The 17,389-nt window shown below is 41.2% G+C and overlaps 1 protein-coding gene across 4 annotated transcripts in view; it reads left to right on the forward strand.

Moving 5' to 3' along the window:
- LOC135227008 (transcription factor CP2-like) overlaps positions 1-17,389 on the forward strand; it is a 193,976-nt gene that overhangs the window by 10,324 nt on the left and 166,263 nt on the right. For 3 of the 4 annotated variants that reach the window (XM_064266761.1, XM_064266762.1, XM_064266763.1), the window contains exons 2-3: positions 851-966; positions 2,221-2,366. In XM_064266761.1, coding sequence (XP_064122831.1) covers positions 862-966; positions 2,221-2,366 — 251 coding nt within the window. In that variant the 5' untranslated portion in view covers positions 851-861. Of the gene's footprint in view, positions 1-850; positions 967-2,220; positions 2,367-3,345; positions 3,429-17,389 lie in introns of those variants that run through there. The other variant, XM_064266765.1, reaches the window with a different exon arrangement.

Genomic DNA, 17,389 nt, shown 5'->3' on the forward strand with positions numbered 1-17,389 from the left:
TAAAATTAAAAAGCATAGTTTTTTATAGTCTTAACTAAATTAAGTTGATGGGTAAGGAATTATAATTTTTTTTTCAAATTTTTCTATGTTAGTTTGAAATGTTACTAGAAAATGTGCAGTAACCCATTGTTAATTCAGTTAATTTTAATCTATAGGTCGGTTTCTGGTTTTAAATTTTGTCAGCTGATTGTTTTTATAGGTTATGTAAACGTTTATAAATACGAGAAATAAGTTTTAATTTATTAAATGAATAAGCGAAAACGGTACAATAGTAAAGTTTAAGCAGTTTTTTGTATTTCTTCGAAAAGTTAAAATGAAAATTAAAATCTTTTAATAAAAGTAATAGGCTCATTGTCATTAATTTTCAGTCATGTTTGTTTACATATACTTTTTGATTTTGCTGGTTTGTTAGTGTTTTATAAGTTTTGATGATGTATGTGTTTTTGGCATAATTATCATTATGGGAGAGTAACTACTAAAAGTATGAGATTGTCAGTTGCTCTTTCTTGTGTACAAATATAACTTTGCATTGACAAGTATACCATAGTGTTTGGTATTATAGTAGAGAACTTCCACATGACCTTATGATTATTAATCTTGGTAGTCTGGCCTAGCTTTCCCTAAAAACCTTCTTGAAATAGTCATTTGTAAAAGCAGTCACAGGTTTGTCCCTTCACGGAGTAGCTAGACATTACTAACAGTCTTAGATTGTTTTGCTAAACATGTATCTTTCTCAAGTGTAAGATTCAGTAAAAGTGAGAGTTTGCTATTATATGTTTTAGCAGTTGCCTTCTTCAAAACATAAATGGTTTGTTTTTATTTTCATTATTTTTTTTTTTTTTCTTCACAGGTTTCATTTCAATGGAAGGAAATCATCCCAAACAAGGGGAAAACGAAGATATAGACCAAGGGCTGGCAGCTGACTTTGATGATTCACTGTCAGGGTTAGGTGTTGACATTAGCACAGTAAGTATGGATTATTTCATAGATTGTAAATTAGGCTCATGAAATTTAGTGTAGCAGTTCTTACAGTGCATTTAGTGGTTCAAGCAGTTTATTTTTATAGCCATTTTCAAAGATATCACAACAGAAACTGCTGTGTATATAACATATTTATCTTTTAGTTGTTCACATGGAGGTAGATTTTAGAAATATGTTTTATTATACTGAGGATATATTTTGGAATGAATATGGTTTCCATCCGGATTAGTCAGCAAAATTTTATGTACTTCCAAGTTAGGCATCTCCTCACTCGATTGACAGATTGATCTTACACAAAAATAGAAATAGTAGAAACTTAATTTCCATAATCTTGAGGTATGAAGGAAACTAGAAAATGGAGGCAAGAGTGGTTGATTAAATTTCAAAGCAAAAACTAGTTACAATGATAGAAACCCTTGGTAAAGTGTGTGTTACCTCCATGCAGCATGCAGCTTGACTTACTTTACAGCCCAATCATAAAGCACAAATACATTAGTATTGAATGATTGAAAGTGCTTCAGTGCTTGGCTTTACTATAGCCAAAATTTTTGTACATGAGTCAAGCATAAATACTCAACAGTATCACTTGTTAATGTGAAAATCAGTAGGTAGAGTCATAGGCTTACTTCATAAGGCTTTGAGACAGTGAAAGTTTTGGACAATTTTTTAAACATGGCAACATAATGTGTTTCATCAGTTGTTAATACTTGATAGATGTAGGTATCATGGTATTGTAACATGCATGTGTTCTAAGGAAATTAGAATAATAATTTCTCATACTATTGTATAAATGGGAGGATGTCTAGTATATTTACATGGTAAAGCCAACAATATCCATTTTACAGTTCCTGCTATTGAGTAAATATTGGTGTGATAATTGACTACCTTCAATGTAGGCATAGGTATGTTTGATGAGATAAATTTCATAGTAGTGACATTAAAGGCTTCAGTCTTCTATTCATTATTACCCAATGATTTCCCTGATATGCCTCCTGTCCATTGTAAAAATGTTAAAATTGTAGTGTATGAATATAGAATTATATTTAATCTTGAAGTCAGTAATTGTACACATTTCTTGCTCAGTAGCAGTGACTATTTCCACAGGTAACTTTCTTTTTCTTAGTTCAGTGTCAAGAATTATGGTAATCCTTTTTGGGATACTGTTTTTGCTATTGACAGGTATAAATTTCAATGTTTGTCTGCAAGGAGTAATTCGGTATATCTTCAACCTATCTATAGGCTTCGTACAACATGAGTGAAGCCTTACTGGCTCTGCCAACCGTCCCGCTTCTTAAGCATGAAATAGATAAGCAGAGTTACACATCCTCTACTCCAGCCACTTTTGATGAGTCCTCTCAGAGCAACACAACTGACCGACTATTCAAGTGAGTTAAATTAAAAGGTTTCAAATGTTGTAACACTATTGTTCACAGTTTTATTGGGTATCACACAGTTTGATTCTATGTAGAGATGAGCCATGTTTAAAGATAAGTGGAATTAGTGGTATGTGTTGTGTGAATTATTTTTACTGTTTGTACCCTAAAGTGACCATGTCATCTGGTGTAGGTGTGAGATGCAAAAGTGGCATTTATCATTAAGAACAAGGTATTCTTTGTTTCAATATTGTAAGCATTTCATCATTGAGGACTGTACTGTGGGTAGTAGCCATTTTGTAGAACTCCAACATAACTTAATCTATTGTAAAAGATTTCAAATAGCTGACGACACAATCTTACACAGCATTCTTTGATGTTGGTTTTCTAACATATGCAGAATTAGGGGTGTTAAAGTTTGATACGGATAGTCAGGCAGTTAAAACTCTTTCAGGTTGTAACTACTTTGAGAGGTTGCAATGGATTAATGAATACCAGCTCTCTCTCTCTCTCTCTCTCTCTCTCTCTCTCTCTCTCTCTCTCTCTCTCTCTCTCTCTCTCTCTCTCTCTCTCTCTCTCTCTCTCTGGTGAGAATTTTTAATTGGCTTCAAAGGGAAGACTAGGGCCTGATTGTGGCAGCAAAGTGAGGAGGATGATTGGGAATAGCGTGTTAGTGGAACTTTGAAAAGTTTTAAAACTACATTGGTTATTTTCTTTTTCATAGTCTAAATAGTAAAGGTAATCTCTCTTAGCTTATTTTCATATAAATTGGTCATCTCCATAAGTGAACATTGTAGGATAGAATAGAAACCTTTTCTTTTTATTAAAGTTTGTTCTTGCCATTCTAATGTGAAAGGAATTTTAGGTTAGTTAGATTTGATTTATAGATAGGCTATTCTTTACTATTCACATGTCAATTTATAGTCCTTCTACCCTAATAGCTTGGACTTTTTTGGGGTGAACGTTTATAGTTGTTTTTTTATTTTACGTGTTTAGTGATTGGAATTTGGTACAGTTTTCATCTATAAAGATGAGTTCAACCAGGTAAATTGGGGAGGAAACGCTGGTGGAAAGGTGGGTTCATTTTAGTTATAATTTTTTCAGTGTATAATTGGAGATGAGAATTTGCGTTGTTACCATGTCAGCATGTTACTAGGTTTTTATATAAATGTTAGATATATATCAGATTTTTTTTTCTCAGTCATTAATGTTGAATGTTTATGATATTGTCATCACACTTCAGTATTCAATGGGAAATTATGCTCAATATTTGTTTTATACAATATGCCACTTTTGTATCTGCATTTATATTAATGAATGATTATTTGAATGTAACATAAGCAAGAGATTCTGCGCAGCTAAGGTTGGTTACTTGTTTTTTTAATGTTTGCATAGTTTTTAGTTGTGTGTACTACATCAATTTCTATCTTAATTCTATTTGTCCTTTATTGGTTTCCATATCTGTACATTGTGGTATTTTGCAATGATTCCAACTTCATATTCTTTGATTGTCAGGATTACAACTAAAACATCAATTTGGTAATTTATATGCATACTGAAAAAGGCAGCGTCTTCATGAGTTGTCATTTTTTTTTTTTTTCTGTTTTAGGTCCCCATTGTTGAGTTTAGAACTGATTTGCTTATTTTATGGTGTGAAGTTGTTGGTGCTTAGTTGAATTATTAGTTGACATTGCATCCTATGAAATTTGATCAATATATTGAAATTTTGGTAGCAGGCATACATGATCATATCATCAACATCATGTAACAGAGGATAAATTACCATAATGCATCACAGTTACTTAGCACCTAGGTTAAAATAACATTGCTTAATTTGGAATTGGATATTTTAGGAACTAATCTAAAGGGCGATTGGTTGTTAATTCAAGAACTTAAGCTAAAACTATCTTCTGATAACACCAAACCTCAGATTAACATGAAAAACTAGACTATGTGAGGAGGCAGATGCTTTGCTACATAAAAATGGGGAAAGTTATTTTTGCTCTTGCTCTCTCTTTTCCCTATGATTTATCTGAGACTTCTTTTCTTTTTCTTTCTTGAAATTATTAGTGTTATTATGCATTCACAAATTTTTTTTTCCGAATAAGATCAGTTAAATTTTTAATGTTTTGTGTTCTCTGCTGTGAGAACAGAAGGAAATAATGAACTTTTTCTTTAGCCACATTGTTGCTAGTTCATGATATAACTATGTTTTAGATGCCCTTCATAATGATATGATTATTTGTGAATACAGTCTCCCCCCCCCAGTTTTATGTGTTTCACATTTCTGCGGTCCACTTTGTCGCCTTTTTTTTTTGTCCACTTTGTCGCTTTTTTTTTTTTTTAACACATTATGTACTATATTCAGTTTTTCACTGGGAAATTTCACTATCTTGTGGATTTTTTCTATTGACCATATTTTTTAAATTATTGCTAATTTGCTTTTTTCTTTATTTATTTATTTATTTTTTGTAGAGCAACAGTATTTATTCACTAATTACTGTATTTATTCATATTGTGTATGTGACTAAATACCGATGCTTATGATAAAAATTATTTACAGCATACTTAAAATGTAGTTGTGTATGTATTAAGCTCATTCCAGGTTGGGCCCCATACTGAGCATAATAGGTCTCTCTCTCTCTCTCTCTCTATGTAAGATGTATTTGAAATATATTGCTGTAAAGATTGTTGATGATAATGCATATTGAACACAGATAAAGAAGAATTTGTTTTTCTTAGCAGCCAATAAAATGGTGATAACAAAGGACATAATGGACATACATTGATGAATTATATATTGGTGGAAAGGCCAGGAAATTCTACATAGAAACATATACACGTGAATTTTGCTGCTTAGCTAGGTGAGATAAAAGATTATCATCAGTGGGTAATGAACGTTTTGACACAGGTCTTTACAATCGTGATCAGTGGGTCTAAAGGAGGTCTTCATAAGTACTCCCCACCCCAGGCAATTATTAATAATGAAAATTTAGATAATGCATAATTAATAATGAATAACTGGAAGATTTTTACAGTTAATCACAATATCTTGTTGGCATCGGGAAATGTCCCCGAGTTCTTGATATTTGAGGTTGTGGGGTAGTCTCGAATAATGAGTCGTCCGGGGGGGGCCTGCCGTGATGTTGTCTTTTTTCTGGCCCCTGGGACGGCCTTGACCATGTCTCGGAATGTCGGTTCCTTTGCATGAGGTCTTGTTTTGTGGAGGAATTCTCAGACGTGTGCTGATCTCTTCCTGGGTTTCGTTATCCATCAGGAAAGCTGGCTATAATCTGTCGATGGATACCCAGTTTTCCCGCCTGTGGATGTCAACGAGGTAAGCCTTGGAGTTTCTTGGGATAACACGGGATGGGCCTCTGTGTGGTGTGGACTTTTTCTGCAGGAGATTCTTTGCCATTTGCTTTTGGTGCTGTTCAAAGTCCTAGCAGGACCCAGGGTAGCTGCACCTTCCAATTTTTGTCAGTTCACTGTACCATCAGTGCCGCTTTTAACGAACGGTGGGCCCTTTCCACCATTCCGTTGGCTGCGGGGTTATATGCCATCGTCCTGTGGAGTGTTGTGCCATTCAGTTGTGCCAGGGAGACCCAGAGTTCTGACAGGAATGCCGAGCCCCTATCCGTAGTGATATTGTCCGGCACGCAGAAACGGCTTATCCAACTTGATAGTAGGGCTTCTACACAGGCCCTTGTAGATGCTTCTGGCCATCTCGTAGGCCGGTCTGTGGCTGTTAAGAAGGTAACTGGCGTCCCCTGATTGGGGCAGAGGTCCTACAACGTCAATGTGAATGTGCCTGAACCGTCTTCATGGTTAAGGGAAGTCTCTAATGCCTGATCTTGCTTGTCTGGCACAGTATGCAGTTCTTTGCCCATCTCCGCATGTCCTTTTTTTGATCCCGTGCCACACAAACTTCTCGGTCATCTGGTGATTTGTTGTATGTCATGATTTATTGGAGAGGCTGTGGATGATGTCGAATACCTTCTTCTGTTGTGATGCGGGTATTAGGGGGTAGGAGCGGCCTGTGCTGGTGTTGCAGAGAAGTGGCAATCCCTGCCCTCCTACTAGCATGTCCTTCCACTTCAGCACGGTGAGTGCCGTGCAGTAAGCTGGCATTTTGGGGTCTGCGGCTTGTTCCTTTGCCAGGTCCTCATAGTCGATGCCCAGGTGGACCACATTTATTTCAATCCTTGACAGGCATTGGCTACCAGGTTCTTCATTCTGGGGACATAGATAATGGTGCATCCGAATTCGGATATAGCGGCCAAGTGCCGCTGCTGTCTTGCCGACCACACGTCCCCAGCTTTCATGAAAGCATGTACCAAAGGCTTGTGGTCTGTCTGGATGGTGAAGGGGTTGCTATCTAGGAGGTATTTGAAGTGGTAGATTGCCGGCAGTTCCCTGTCAAATGCACTGTAGTGGGCTTTGGGCAGTTTCAACTTGTGGCTGAAAAAGGCGAGCGGGCAGGGTCACTATCTGCTCCAGTACGGCTCCTCAGGCCACGTTGCTGGCATCGGTGGTAAGTCTCGGAGGGGTGGTGGGGTCCTGGTAGGGTAGGGTGGTGGCTCTGGCAAGGGCTGCCTTCGTCTGCTCGAGTGTCCTCTGCTGCGGCATTTCCCACGTCAGCGTCTTCAGTTCCCCCTTCAGAACCTTGGTCAGGGGATACATGATGCGGGCGATGTCTGGCACGAATAGTTGGTAGTAATTGACCATGCCAAGAAACTCCTGCAGCGACTTGATTGTCTTCGGTGTAGGGAAGTTGTTTACCACCTCTGCCTTGGAGACCATGGGGCAAACACCTATTGGGGAGACCTAGTGTCCCAGAAAGTCCATATTCTCTACTCCAAAAGAACACGTTTCGAATCTGACGATCAACCTGTTTTCCTGAAGGCGTTTCAGCATGGCCCAGACATGACCCAGGTGCTCTTCCAGAGACCTGGAGAATATCAGGATATCGTCCATGTAGCAGAGGCAGAAAGGTAGGTCCCCCATGGTGCTGATCCATTTTAGTATATATTTTGGTGCCGAGTAGGGCTCCTGTTAGGTCCTGCATATTTGGCAAGGGGTAATGGTCAGGTGTTGTCACCAGGTTCAGTCGACAATAGTCCCCACAGGGCCTCCAGGAACCGTCTGGCTTCTTACTATGTGAAGGGGGGATGCCAATGGGTTTGATTCCTTCTTGGAAATACCCATTCTCTCCATTTCTGCGAATGCTTGTTCATAATCTTGGGGTTTCTTGGGCAGCAGGAAGCGAAACTTGGCATGTCGGTGGACCCTTGGTGGTGATGTGGTGGTAGATGCTGTGCTTGGTGTGTGTTCCCAGCTCCTGCCATAGCTCCAGTTTGAAGATGTCTGGGAATTCGTGCAGGAGGGCGCTGTATTTGGACGACACTGCAGCATATACAGCGGGTGAATATATCCCGGGCTGGTAGTGAGCGGGCGAGAGTGGCAGTTTCCTTGGTTTAGAAGGCGTTTACAGCCGACGTCCACCAGCAGGCCGTGTTGTGCCAGAAAATCGGCACCCAGGAGAGGGAACCTGACGTCCATGATGACCAAGGGCCATTCGTACTTGTGGCCCAGAATGGATATTTTGTGGGTCTGGGTTCCATAGCAGTGGATGGGGCTTCCATTTGTGGCTACTAGTGTGGCCATGGCATTTGGGGGGGCGGTTGTGGTTCTCTCTCAATTGCGGAAAGACCGACTGCATGGCACCCGTGTCTGTCTACCAGCATTTGGCGCCCTGAGATTGCGTCGTGGATGAAGAATCCCACTGGGAGGGATTCCATGTTGTTTGTGGCCACTGTTGTTAGGGGTGCCCGCCCACTGCGTTTTTTGGGAACTCACAGGGAGCTCTGGAGTTTCTGGCAATTTTGCCGAATTGTTGGTGGAAATAACACTGGGCTAGAGTCGTCCATGTCCTCTGCTGCTGCAGCGGCGCCTGTATTCTTTATATTGCGTGTGTATCCCCCTCCTTGATCTTCTCTTCTATCAGGCTGCAGGCTCTGGGTGCTGCAGTGTGCTTGGAGGCCTTGGAAGTGTGCCTGCCTCCATGGTTTGCTCCCTCACCTCCTGAGGAAGGTGCCACAGGAATATTTCTCGCGATAGGCTGATCTCCCTTCTTTTGCCGGATTTGTTGCGGTCCAGCAGCATCAAGAGACCTTGTAGTTCATCTTGGGCGTCTTTGGGCGATGTGTCCCCCACAGGCTGGTTCATCAGGTCCTGGGAGCATTGGGCTCTTTCTGGGATGGGCATGGAGTTGATCTCGGTGAGCTTCCTGCAAAGATCTTTATATTTGATCTTTTCCAGCTGCACGTCTAGCCAAGGTGTAATTTTATTTAACACTTCCTCGGGCAGCGTCGACAATGGTGATATCTGCTTTGATTTTTTAGTCTGTGACCTTGGCTATGCAGAAATGTACATTGGCCCACAGGAACCATGGCGTGATGTTTATCGCCTGAGTTATCACAGTTTTTGAAGGGGAGAGGGGGATGCAGAGGATGTGTGAGTCCTTGGTTTGATTTTCGAGTTCTGTGTGGTTCCATTAATGACTTTCTGAATACAGTCGATGTGGATTGTAAATGAGAAGGCCAAACCTTTCGAACATGCCAGAACATGCTTGCGGAGGTACGCCGTAATTAGTCCGTTAGTGGCGTGGATGGTTTTCCGAGGAAGGAGCTTTCAGAAGCCTAAACTTTGTTGCCATATGATTCCGTTAAAAGCTTCTGAAGGTAAGCGTGGCCATAGTGAGTCCATTAGTGGCGAAGCCAAAACCGCTGTTTACAACTGGGTACTGATGATTTATTACCAGGGCACGTGATATACATAGCAGTGTGCAGACGGAAACGGAGTGCCTGACCCCCCGGGGTCTTCGACTCGCGCACACACAAGAGAAGAATGTTTCTTAGCAGTCAATAAAATGGTGATAATAAAGGACATAATCGACTTACATTGATGAATTATATAATAGCGGAAAGGTCAGAAAATTCTACATACAAACATATACTACATGTGATTTTTGCTGCTTAACTAGATGAGATACAAGATTGTGATTAGTGGGTAACGAAGGTCTTGACACATCTTTACAATCTAGATGAAGTAAAAGATTGTGATCAGTGAGCAAAGAAGTTCTTTACAAAATAATTTACAATTATTTTAAATATTGAACAACATGCTTTATCATAAACTTTGCTCTAATATCATTACAAATACAATCCTTATGAGAAAGAGAGAGAGAGAGAAGAAGAGAAGAGGAGAGAGAGATGAAGAGAGAGAGAGAAGAAGAGAGAAGAGAGAGAGACCCCTATTATGCTCAATTCCAGGCCCAACCTAGAGTGAGCTTAATAGATACTTAACTATATTATTAGTATGCTGTAGTAAATCATTTTATCTTAAAAATCCGTAGTATTTAGTCACATACACAATATGAAAAAATTCAGTAATTAATGAAATAACAATGTTATACAAAAAAAAAAAAGTGATAATTTTAAAAAGATTAATACTTCAGTGCTATGAGAGAAAATGGCTTTGTATATAGTAGAGGGGTAACTTGATCAGTTGTCAAACGTTATGCAAGACCAATTTATTTAATTTATTTTAAAGATTTATTTGTGTTAACATTTTATAGATATTTTGTTGTTTACATTAGTATTAATATTTTGAATGAGTAAATCATTGTTATAAACATTTTAAAGGGGCAAATATACTTAAGAGTAACAGTTGTAAAAGGGTACTAATCTAAGATGTCTTTGGATTTGGGGATGATGGTTTGGGTTGTATTTTTGGTTGAAATATTAACTTGTTTTAGTATAACAATTTAGGGTATATTTTTGTTTAGACTATCAAGTTAAGCCATGAAATGTTAAAATACAGTTATAAGCATTTTAGTTTATGGGGTACGGGGTATTCGGCACTTAAAAGCCAGTTATAAGCATTTTTAGGGGGGATTTTTGCATTTCCGTGGCAGGTTCTGGAACCTAATCTGTGAAAAAGTGGAGGAGCACTGTATTTCAAGTCTAATCATCCTAGGTGGTCAGGCATTCGACGAGCATATTGATAATGTCAGTTCATACTGTTTTAGAGAAGGAAATTCATATGGTGTTCAGAGCTGGACGATGTTCATATCAAGTGCAAAATATATTATGCTACTTTTTTTTAATTTTTATAATAAATGCATACATATACGTTTATCGATTAAAGGAACAATTTTAATTCTTCCAGATTGTACAGCATATCCACGAATCATGAACCTTGCTATAGTGATTTTAGTAGGATATTACTATAAGTGATAGAAAAATGTTTTGGAAGGAACTTATGAATTTATTGGAATTCAAACAAATTTCCATGATTAGCCTGAATATATCTAAATTTATTTTATCAGTCTGAAAGCACATGTTTCATACATACAGACAAGAAGTGAAAAGAAGTCTTGAATATGAAAAGGATCTTGTAAGATTTGGGACACATCAAATTCTGTTTTTATATAAAACAACTGTTTGATGGTGGTAGACTCTAAAATTTTTGTACAGTATTTTAGTCCGTAACAATATACACTGAGATACAATATTTTTGTACATGGAACTTACCCAGCAGATATATACTTAGCTATTAGTCATACTTTCCGTCGTCCCCACGACAGAAATTCGAATTTCGCCGGCTCAAAGCACGCTGCAGGTAGGTCAGGTGATCTACCGCCCCTGCCGCTGGGTGGCAGGAATAGGAACGATTACCGTTCTAGAACCAGATTTTCTCTGTCGCGGTAGTGTCAACATACGTTGTTGCTACTCCTGACTTGATTTTCGTTTTTTCATCGCCATCGACCTTCTGGGCTGTCTTTTGCAGGGAAGTACTGGGTCTTTGGTTTGGCATACGCTTTTATTAACTTTTTAATGAATTTGGCTTCGAAATTTCGAAGAATATATTACGTGAAACTACCGAATTTTTCGGTAGACACTTATATTTTGCAATAAGGGAAATATTGATTTTTTTTTTTGTCACTAATACGTGTATAAGTGTAGAACTTGATGAAGGAAATATAAGATCTAACTTCCTACTTTAGGAAGTCAGAAAGCATATAACTAGATACGCTTCTTTGAGCTTTAAGCTTTAAGAGCTCTCGTACTAACGAGCAGTTAGAGTATGGACAATTCTAGTAGTTGTTGCATCCTCATCACCTTCTTACTCCACAGAATCTACAAATTCATATGTGCAAATTTGAAGATAAATGGATGGAGCTCAAAAGGCGAGCTCTAAAAAGGTAAGAAGTGAATATAGTGTTCCCAGTGCAGTGGAGGGTGCGTCTGATCGGCTCCGTAGCGCTTCCAGGCCTAGACCTCTTCCAAACTCCCAGACCCAGTGGAGGAGGAAAGTCGACAGCCGCAGGAAGGTTTAGTGGCGAACCCCCACCGGTCAGGCGTCCCCTCGGCAGGTTCTGTAGAACGTCCCAGACTGCCAAGGATAGCCATTGATAAGGCATCCTTAAAAAAGTGCGTCTCTTCATCTTACATCCGAAAAGACGAAGAATGTATGTTTTTGGAGTGATCTAGCGCGTTCTCTGAAAACTAAGAGAACACTGAGCAAGAGCCAGCCGCTGCCAGGAACGCCGCGTTCCAGCAAGCTAGCGTGAGGTAATTTCCGTCCATAGCCAGCAGCAAGGCGCGTTCCAGCTAACAGACTAGCGCGAGCCGCGTTCCTACAACCAAACGCGAGCCGCGTTCTAGAAAATTTTTCTTGGCGCAAGGCGCCTTCAAAGAGACGAAGCGCCAGCCTGGCGCAAATTGCGCCAGAAAAACAGACGGCTATTAGCAAGGAGCCTTACAGTAGAGTGGCAATCAGAACGATCCTTCCATTGAACGTTTCCGGGCAAGAGGCTCTTTCTAAAAGGGGTCTAGTAGGCGCTCGGAACTGTCAGGGCGCACGGGACCTTCCACGCAAGCGGAACGTTCCAGGAGCGAGTCTCCTTTCTAGCGTGCGGAACATTCCAGGCGCGCGGAACATTCCAGGCGCTAGGTGCAAGGATCCAGGCGCCAGAATATCCTTTCTCTATCTGCCTCGGCAGGGAAAGAAGGTAGTAGAGTATCTGCTGTATGAGAATACGATACGGCAAATCATAAGCACATACCGTAGTTACTTCTTTGCTGAGCAACTCAATTACCAGTATCCTTCCAGGAATTTCCTAGGAAGGACTACGCTTAAAGGGATTGTTAAGACAACACCTACTTAGCTTCTAGATTTATCGAAGTCTTGTTTCGCTTAGATATGCATTATAAGAACTTCCTGAAGTTCGATAATAATGTTATAAGATTCCTTTATTAAATGGAGTAGCTGGCAACTCTGGAAGAGTAAGGCCAGTCGGCTAACGAGACTGCTAATCGCTTAGACACCAACGCAGTATCCATGTAGTTGTCGGTCATGGTTGGTGGGCGGTAACATGTCTCTCTCCTGCGGGATGGAATGAATAACCGTGTCTCTCCCCTACAATCGTGGTTTTAGCCTCGGTTGAGGGGATAGTTAAGCAAACATAAATAAAATATTGTCTGCCTTTTGCTAAGAAGCTTTCAATAAGAAAGATATTACATTTCAATGCTGTTTACCGTAGGTAACATTTTTAAAGGATTCTAACGCAGCGAAACTCTATATTGTATAATGCTCTCATGCTTACGAAAGCATGGTTCTTATTAGAGTACATGCTTAGTAGAAGATGAATGTAGTAGAGAATTCACTTTAAGACTACGGTATGGTCAGTCTTATGCACATACCGAGGTTAACTACAGAATTCCTAGTATCCTTACAAAGGTTTCCTAGATTAATGCTGTTTACCACAATGTGACAGTATTATAAAGGATTCTAATACGGCAGCGCGCGATATATATAATTCTCTCATCCTTTCGAGAAACGCACACAACCTTTTAAATTCGGATATTGCTCAAGAGAAGTTGGGTGAGTCGGATGGGAAACATTCTCTTAGTGGCAGAAGTTTTTTGTTTCCCTGAATGGACTATACTACGTATATAAAAGTTTTTTCCCACTAAGACGGAATTAACATGTGAAGGATGTCGGGTACCATAAAGGCATAGATGTTATGGCAACATAACCTAAAAAGAACTAGAAGGAAGCGCCAGCCTGGCGCAAATTGTGCCAGAAGCACCATCCAAGATATTTTCTCGTTTTAGCGAATTATTAACCTAAGAGTCCAGTAGCCTCTCGGACAGCAGGCTCGGTAACGGCAAGATTCGTTCCTGATTTCGTTACCCATTTAATCGAAAAGGGGTCGCTTACAAGGAATGATGAAATGATTTATTTTAATCACTTAGGCCCAATTCCACGACTCTCTCATATCGCAAAGAGCATCGAGAATCTCTTTTTTCGCCCCGGTTCGCGTTAACAAAAGAGAACCTATTTGGGAACAGACACGGAACGTAACGATCCTTAAGAGGTTCGATGCAAGATTTTGCATGTCCGTGAGAACCTTCTCGATCGAAGATATAACTGTTAACGTATGTCGAACATTTATTGAAAAGAGTTGTGAGAACCTGCGGAAAGTCTTCTTCATAGATCTCTTTGTAAGGTAGAAGATGACAGGCTTCCTTTAGACTGCTTCTTTTCCTCGAACCAAGAGAGGTAGCAATATAAGACATCTTTAAATTTAAAGAAGGGGAATAAACTTTAGCCTTTTTTCCCCTAGTTATAAATTCTTAACAGATATTAAGATAATTGGGCGTCAAAGGAAGAGAGGATGTATGCCTCATTTTGGCCTTAGAGAGGTTGGATTCACAGAAGTCACGTTCTTCTCACAGCATGTTTCGTAAGGCTTTTCCAAGAGTATCTGGATATTCTATCAGAATCTATTATAAATAGACCTATAAAACCTCTCCACTCTGAGTCTGTCCGCGTGCAGACTGACCAGAAGTGGACATGAATGAGAGGTTTTTTCAAGGTAAATGACAATAGTCATGGCTAAGACATAGAATTGCTGCAGATCGTGTTAGGGAATGAGGAAACTGTCCTCTTCCGATACCTCTGTGAACCACATAGCGAGGTTTTTTCTTCACTTTCAGAGGGAAGAATCACCTATGTATATATCTGCTATCAAAGAACGCAGTTAAAGGCCATACTCTGTCTCTACAAAGGGAATTAGAGATAACAGAGGATTAAGATCTTTCGGGGATCTTATACGATACCCCAATACGACAAGAGTAGGATATCATGTACTTCGAATGGGATTTTTTTTTTTTTTTTTTTTTTTTTTTTGTGGCCACAGATTCCGTGTTCCGACAAAATGGAACTGCTCCTCATCTGACTTCTTTGAGGAAGTTTATGAAGGAATTCTTTGTTTCTCTTAGCCCTAAACGACCAAGAAGACAAGTGAATTTTTTGTGCATTGGAATCTCGCATCAGATTCATGGGAGACTCGGCAATGGGTTCTTGCAGCATAGTATGTCTGGCAAAAGAAATAAATCCCTCTATTCCTGACGCAACGCTTTCAGAGAGAAGTTTAGTTGCCCAGGCAGGGTACTTACATTTTCATCTACAGAAGAAGAGATGGTTTTAAACGTTTGCCTACAGAGTCTTCGGGGTGCGATGAGGGCTCAAAAATGCTTCCCAGAAGGTAATTCAGGAAGGATACAATAAGAGCTAGAAATCAGGGTTCCGCCAATTTCAGCTCAGAGTCTCCTTCGACTTCCAGACTCCTTCCCTTCCTTCGGGCAAGGATAGGGAAGATTCTGCAACGAGGAACCTCATCAACATGTAAGAAGAGATTCGTTAGCAAAAAAGAATGTTCACGAAGGATCCTCCTCGGAGGAAGACTCTTCTCTCTCGTGTTGTTAGATATCCTGTCGTCTACTGGGTGTAGCTGACTAAATCACCTCCCCTTGCCAGGGGCCAAAAGCTCAAAGGGGAAGAATTTCTTCCACCCTTCTCCAGTCCTCCTGATAGACTATGTGGTTGTTCAGGACTCTCGGACAATGTAGCGCCAGCCAAGCGCCAAATGCCAATACAGGCGAAAAACGCCAGAGGCGGACAGTTCCAAGGAACTCTGTCATGGTCGGATACTGAGAAGGAGCGGGCCAGAGGCATTTGCGCCAGAGGCGAACAAATCGGACAGATATAAGAGTGTCCGATGTGGACATCGTCAGACAGCCTAGAGACTCTTCCAAGCTCGAAGCTCCAGCAAGTGTGGAGGAGCCAAGCCAGGCGCGAGGCGCCAGCCAGGCTCTAGGAGCCAGCCAGGCTCTAGGAGCCAGCCAGGCTCTAGGAGCCAGCCAGGCTCTAGGAGGCCAGCCAGGCTCTAGAGCCAGCCAGGCTCTAGGAGCCAGCCAGGCTCTAGGAGCCAGCCAGGCTCTAGGAGCCAGCCAGGCTCTAGAAGCCAGCCAGGCGCCATCCAGGTGCCAGGCCCTCAAGGGCTAGGCTCCCAGTCAGGGATTGAGGATCCATCCAGACGCAAGGCTCCTTCCCAGTAAAGAGAAACCTAAAGCTCTGTCATGTAAGAGGGCTAGTCCCCATTGATATGATACAGGTAAGGCTCTGCCATGTAAGTGGGTCAGCCCCCATTGGCACGATCCGAGAAGGCTCTGTCGTGTAAGCGGGCTAGCCCCCATTGACATGATCCAGAAGGGTTTGTCAGTCATAGGTCCCTACCTCGCTGAAACTCTTGAGGCATGCAGACTCATAGACAGTAATCATGAAGTCTTCTGCCAGGCTCCAGGTGCCTTCCAGGCGCAAGGCACCAGCCAGACGCAAGGCTCCAGCCAGGCGCGAGGCGCTAGCCAGGAAGGAGGAGCCAATCAGGCACCAGCCAGGCGTGAGGCGCCAGCCAGGCGCAAGGCGCCATCTAGGCGCGAGGCTCCAGCCAGGCTCTAGGCGCCATTCAGGCGCAAGGCTCCAGCCAGGCGCGAGGCGCTAGACAGGCGCTAGGCGCCTGCCAAGCGCTAGCCAGGCTCCAGGCTTCACCCAGAAGAGATCTATATCAAAGAACGCCCTGGCCTTCTTTGAGACATTGTTGCTCTCCTAAGCACTTGATAAGTGCATTGATGATTCCTTCAAACAGCTGAGAATTAAAAGCGCATGAAGTGCGAGCTTTTCCGAATTCTTGTTCTTTCCCTAACAATATGTCATAAGGACATATTAGCTGTCACATACGGGAGATGCAACTCTGTGTTGACTTCCCATTATCCGAAGGATGTCAAGATAACCTTCGAGGGATCCTTCTCTCTTGGTTGATACGTGTCTGCGGATACATTGCTGGGATAGGGAGCAGATATGATCCTTAACTAGTGAGTTAAATTTTATTTAACGTCGTGTTTTTTCTTTGGGTTGTTTGAAAGGAGTTTGTAGATAACTCTTTTCAACTTAAGCACTAACCCTCGTGTTAGGATCAGGTGATCGGGATCGTGTTGTGCTCCTTAATTATGCCACTAGGCATAGGCATATTGTCATGTAAGAGGCTCTGTCGAGTAAATGGATAAGACCCCATCGACAGACCCACAAGAACTCTTAGCCCATAGGTCACATCCTCGCTGAGGCTCTTGAGGCGAAGCAGATTCCTAGGCATTAGCCATGGAGGCTTCCGCCTGATCAAGTAGGAACCAAGGTTTTATTTATTTATTACCTACAACGTATGTGTTTACCTGTCTATTCAGTAAATAGTTGTCTCTTTCCCACACCAAGGGTGTCAATCAGCTAAGTATATATCTGCTGGGTAAGTTCCATGTACAAAAATGATATTGTTAAGATACAATAAAGTTTTGTACATACTTACCTGGCAGATATATACGATTGATGGCCCACCCAACCTCCCCTCAGGAGACAGGTGGAAGAGAAAATCTGGTTCTAGAACGGTAATCGTTCCTATTCCTGCCACCCAGCGGCAGGGGCGGTAGATCACCTGACCTACCTGCAGCGTGTGCCGCGAAATTCGAATTTCTGTCGGGGACGACGGAGTCTATAGCTAAGTATATACTGCCAGGTAAGTATGTACAAAACTTTATTGTATCTTAACAATATCATTTTGATTAGCAAAACAG

Source organism: Macrobrachium nipponense, chromosome 15 (assembly GCF_015104395.2).
Source record: "Macrobrachium nipponense isolate FS-2020 chromosome 15, ASM1510439v2, whole genome shotgun sequence".
NCBI lineage: Eukaryota > Metazoa > Arthropoda > Malacostraca > Decapoda > Palaemonidae > Macrobrachium > Macrobrachium nipponense.